Consider the following 4,887-nt stretch of genomic DNA (forward strand, 5'->3'; position numbering starts at 1 on the left):
TGCATCAAAACAAACTTCGTGGATCAGTTCACGATTATTTTGGAAAAAGGCAAAAGCCTTTGAATCATGGATAGCACAGTGGCAAATTATTCGGTGGTGGGCCGTATTGGGGAAGGGGCCCATGGACTGGTCTTCAAAGCCCGCCACCTGCCCACAGGGCGGGAAGTGGCGCTCAAGAAGATACTCATCAAAAACCTTGAAGACGGCATCCCTGTTAATGTTATGAGAGAAATAAAAGCGTTGCAGCTACTTCGTTGTAAATATGTAAGTATGAAAGTGGATTTAGCATGGCTGAGTGATCAGCACTAATAGTGAACTTTTATGCCCACCTTCCTAACTTTTACACCATGCATGCATTGTAATAAACTTTATATCGTCACATCGCTATCAGGTGAACGTCCCTCCTTTAACTCCTGTAGCGACCTCCAGCTAACGGCTATCCGCAACACTAACTAATCAGGTCATCCGTTTAATAACGGCTATCCGGGTAACTTGTTTTTGCTTTCAGATCATCAAGCTATACGACATGTTCCCCCGCGGAATGAGTCTGGTGCTGGTGCTAGAATACATGTGTTCAGGGTTATGGGAGATGCTGCACCACAGCCAGCAAGAGCTCACGCTGCCCAGAGTGAAGACCTACGCGCAAATGCTGCTGAAGGGAACGCGGTATATGCACGCTCACTACGTTATGCACAGGGTAATTTATTAGACCCCAGGATAAACTTAACCCATAACCGATACCATTTAAAATAGAAAAGTCCACTGCTGGAGAGCAATAGGATTATGTCCACTTCTAAAGTTTAAGGATTTCCACCATGACCGATCCTGCGCTACCCGCATTCAACTTACGGCGACTAAGTACCTACTGAATAATGATTTGATTTGAAGGTAGACAGATATAATAATGACAAATCTAAATTTAATAATTTACAGGATTTAAAACCGGCAAATCTGTTAATCAACCATGAAGGCATACTAAAGATTGCAGACTTGGGTCTGGCGCGTCTCTATTGGCCTGACGGTGGCAGACCCTATTCACACCAAGTAGCTACAAGGTAATAAGCCTTTAATGCTGTCTTAACCAGAAGACCTAGGAGAAAGTAAACAGACCAGTACCTATACAATCATTTTTTGGTTCAAAGGTGGTACCGTGCTCCAGAGTTGCTATACGGCGCAAGATATTACACAGAAAAAGTTGACCTCTGGGCTGTGGGATGCATTATAGCTGAAATGATTACTAAAAAACCTCTATTCTCAGTAAGTAACGACAAGGAAGTAAAAACCATAAGTATTTGGAAATAAGTAGTATTTTTGGAGAATGTAACAAAAACCTTTATTTAGGGTGAATCTGACATAGAACAACTGGCAATAGTGCTTCAACACCTTGGGACGCCTACGGAAGAATCGTGGCCAGGTCATAAAGACCTGCCAGACTACCACAAGATCACCTTCCCAGAGTCCTCGCCAACACCCTGGTCTGAACTGCTACCTGGAGTCGAGCCTGATGCGATACATCTGATTAAATCCTTCATACTCTACGACGATAACAAGAGGACATCAGCTAAAGAGGTATGTTTCCAGTCATAGGTATGAAATTCACACGTACAAAAAATCGGATCAGATCTCGTCCGCCTTGGTAGGTCCAGTCTGGACCGTCCAGACTTGTTAAAGTTAACTTTGATCCTGCAGGTATAGCATTTTTTTTATCGTGTGGGATTCATCAAGCATGAAATAGTATAAATAAAATTTATCTTTCAGGCATTGAGGCACCAATGGTTTCAAAACAGGCCACACCCCGCGTCATTAGAGGACATGCCCAAGCAAAATAAGTATGAAAAATAATTTAAATGAAAATTAATTAAATGAAAAATGAAATTCGTCATAAAATGCTTTTTATTCATTGCGAATCACTTATGCAATAGCTAATAAGATTACAAGTAATTACAATAAGGAATTGTACTCTTTCATCTATGTACATTTTGAGCCAGAACATTGAAGAATTAAGTATTTACTAAAAGCTGGGTTGCGGGATAAAATGCGCAGACATAGGTACAACCTCAGAATACAGAACAAACCAGAAGGAGTGTTCGATAACATTTCTACGCGGCAACTTGTGTCCAAAATACTTCCCCTCCCGCGCCCCTCTACCCCCTTTAGTGTTACTAGCGCCGTGTGACACCCCCATTTTTGGGGTAAAATTATGTATTTTTTTAAAGAGATTTTAAACAAGTAAAAAATAAGTAAGTGAAATAAGTACACACGGCCACAGTGTTAACTATCCATTTCCGTTTTTGCTCTCGCTCTCATCAAATGGTGATTCTTTGCGATAGAACGAGACGACATGACTGGCCATAGGCATAGATAGTACCTACCTACCTATGAATTTAATTTTTACTCCGAAGTAACTAAGTGTAGATGATTATTTATTTCTATTAAATAGTGTAATATACTACATGTAGGTATAAATGTTATTTAAAAGTCAATTACAAAAGTCGAATATAAATTTTAGAATGCCAAGTAAAACAAAAAAGAAACTTAAGGTTCTTTATTATGTAAACATATCGACAACAAAACATTTGTTTACGGCGCAGTAGTGCTTTTAGTTTAACTTTTCTTGGAGTCAAAAACAGAATCCAAATCAAAAACATCACCAATACTTGAATTTGATTGCGAGGCAACTCTGGCTGTGTATCCTGAAAGAAAATCAGAGTAAGTATGTAAGCAATAATTAATTACTTAAAATTATTATTAAATATACAAATATTGCTGCTGCTGATCTGTTGATACCAATGCCTTACTTTTGAATAAATGGGAAAGTATGAAATTCACGATAGTAATTTATTATCTCCTCATTATTTAGGGAGTAATATTATAAATTAATTCAAATATTAAAATCAAATCAAAATCAAAAATATTTATTCAGTTTAGACCACAAGTGGCACTTATAATTTAATTAATCAGGTTGTCATGTCATGGATGAAATTACACTAAAAACTAATTAAAACAAAAAGGATGGGGAAAATATTCCATTATTCTGTGGTAACGCTAACAAAATTAACGCGTGAATTTTTTATAGACAAATGTAATTCAATATAAAAAAGTAGGGTAAAATATTCCGTTGACCTGTGGCAACACTTACAAAATACAACCGTGATTTTTTTTGAAAATTATTATTTAATTAAAATGAATTGGAAATGTGCTACTTACGGATAAAACATGATCCCATGCACTTTCTTCGTAATTCCAGTAGCATTCTTACATGTTGGAACGGCACAAGACGGCATAATTTAATTATAAAGTGTCAATCTGACGGATATGTAAACAATGCGCGCGCCGGCCATTGACTAATTGCTCTAAAGTCAAATTAGTGCGATTTGGAGTAATTTATATGAATACACATTTACGCCCGTTGACGGTTTCTGGTTTGTTCCGTATTCTGAGGGTACAACTTAAATAACAAATAAGTACCTGCACCTAAGTAAAAAATTAATTTATAACGTTCTCTAGAGCGATTAAAGCATTTAATGTAGAATTAATAAAGTTCCTGCATTTGCTCGATTTTAATGAAATAAATTGCTCTAGAGATTTATTAAATTTTATGTAATTTCATAATTTATTACCCATTTGAAAGTTATCAATTTGTTCAACCATAGACAAAATACATTTTCTTAGATTTTTTTATATTAGCCACAAGTGACAATCACGAAGGAAATACTGCGCCACCGCAATCCAGAATGTGTCCGTACAAAATCCATAATATTTTGTATGAGATAATATTTTTCTATAAAATACAATTGATAAGAAAGAAATAATAATATCGCCAGATGAAAACAGAATATTTTATCATTGAATGTTTTTCACTTTCTTTTAATAAATTAATCTATAATTAGGTATACGAATTCTATTTACTAACAATCATTAACCATAATGCTTTGAAAATTCTCTGTTTTCAACTAGTTTTTAGGATAGACATTTAAATCACTTAAAAATATTTTTAGAATACGGGACACTGTTATTATAAAATTGACATAAAATATAGTTTGTCGCACAAATGCAGAGCAAAATTACAATAACATAATAAGGTATAAGAGATCAAAATCTAAATATTCCAACATGTAAGTAAATACAGGTATAATAACATATTTTATGTGCCTTTGAAGAATTTCTATAATAATATTTCCTTAATTTGTATTAAATTACAGAAAACCCCCAAAATTACAGAAAACAACCCTAAAATAATTTAAATTAATTAATATAATACACTAATACACTAAGGGAGAAGCGAAAACAAAATTATGGTAACAAAGCATATTATTCAACATTACAAACGAGAGTTTTAACGATTTACCACAAAATATCCAGTACATTGCTCAGTCAGTACTTTCTAGGACATAGTATTATTTAAGGAAAGGCCATGGATTATGAGGTAATTTTACAGTGTTATATTAAACTATTGCTTCGACTATACTATTCTCGGGTCCGTATTATGAAACGAACCTCAAAACTGGATTTAAACACACCTAAAACTTATGTTCGAATCAAGTTGTGAGCGTAGTTTCAGAATGCGGGCCACCAGTGTGCTTCTTCATTCCTACCATTATTCCAATTCATACAGCTGAGAAATATAATGTAATTCACCACAATTCAATCAAGAAACTGCAAATAACGTTTGAGATTTCGATGCAGTTTCTCTTTTTATAATGGTCTTTACTTTATGTTCCTCAGACACCCAACCTTGGTCAATACAATCTATACAGGGTGTTAGGTAAATGGGTATATGAGCCGACACTAGCCCATGTTAACATGGGCATATAAATGGTATAGTGAAGTCAGAAATTTGATATCATCATTTTAATTTTTTTAATTTTCATACAAAATAAATTTTAT

General features: G+C 34.9%; 1 protein-coding gene and 1 long non-coding RNA gene across 2 annotated transcripts; one reads left to right on the forward strand and one right to left on the reverse strand.

Annotated features, from left to right (window-relative positions):
- LOC135080617 (cyclin-dependent kinase 20) lies at positions 1-1,875 on the forward strand. The gene is made up of 6 exons (XM_063975299.1): positions 1-264; positions 509-697; positions 934-1,055; positions 1,143-1,257; positions 1,342-1,569; positions 1,759-1,875. The coding sequence occupies exons 1-6, from the start codon at positions 67-69 to the stop codon at positions 1,840-1,842; spliced, it is 936 nt and encodes a 311-aa protein (XP_063831369.1). The 5' UTR covers positions 1-66; the 3' UTR covers positions 1,843-1,875.
- LOC135080618 (uncharacterized) lies at positions 1,876-4,887 on the reverse strand. Its single transcript, XR_010259043.1, has 2 exons — positions 3,450-4,887; positions 1,876-2,056 (listed from the first exon to the last, which is right to left on the reverse strand). It is a non-coding gene; the product is annotated as an uncharacterized LOC135080618 (long non-coding RNA).

This window comes from Ostrinia nubilalis, chromosome 18, assembly GCF_963855985.1.
Source record: "Ostrinia nubilalis chromosome 18, ilOstNubi1.1, whole genome shotgun sequence".
NCBI lineage: Eukaryota > Metazoa > Arthropoda > Insecta > Lepidoptera > Crambidae > Ostrinia > Ostrinia nubilalis.

Bases quoted from the DNA above. Each gene is read 5' to 3' on its own strand.
- LOC135080617 (XM_063975299.1), top strand. From the start codon at position 67: ATGGATAGCACAGTGGCAAATTATTCGGTGGTGGGCCGTATTGGGGAA. The intron at 1,056-1,142 runs GTAATAAGCCTT...TTTGGTTCAAAG, and splicing joins TCACACCAAGTAGCTACAAG to GTGGTACCGTGCTCCAGAGT. The intron at 1,570-1,758 runs GTATGTTTCCAG...TTTATCTTTCAG, and splicing joins AGAGGACATCAGCTAAAGAG to GCATTGAGGCACCAATGGTT.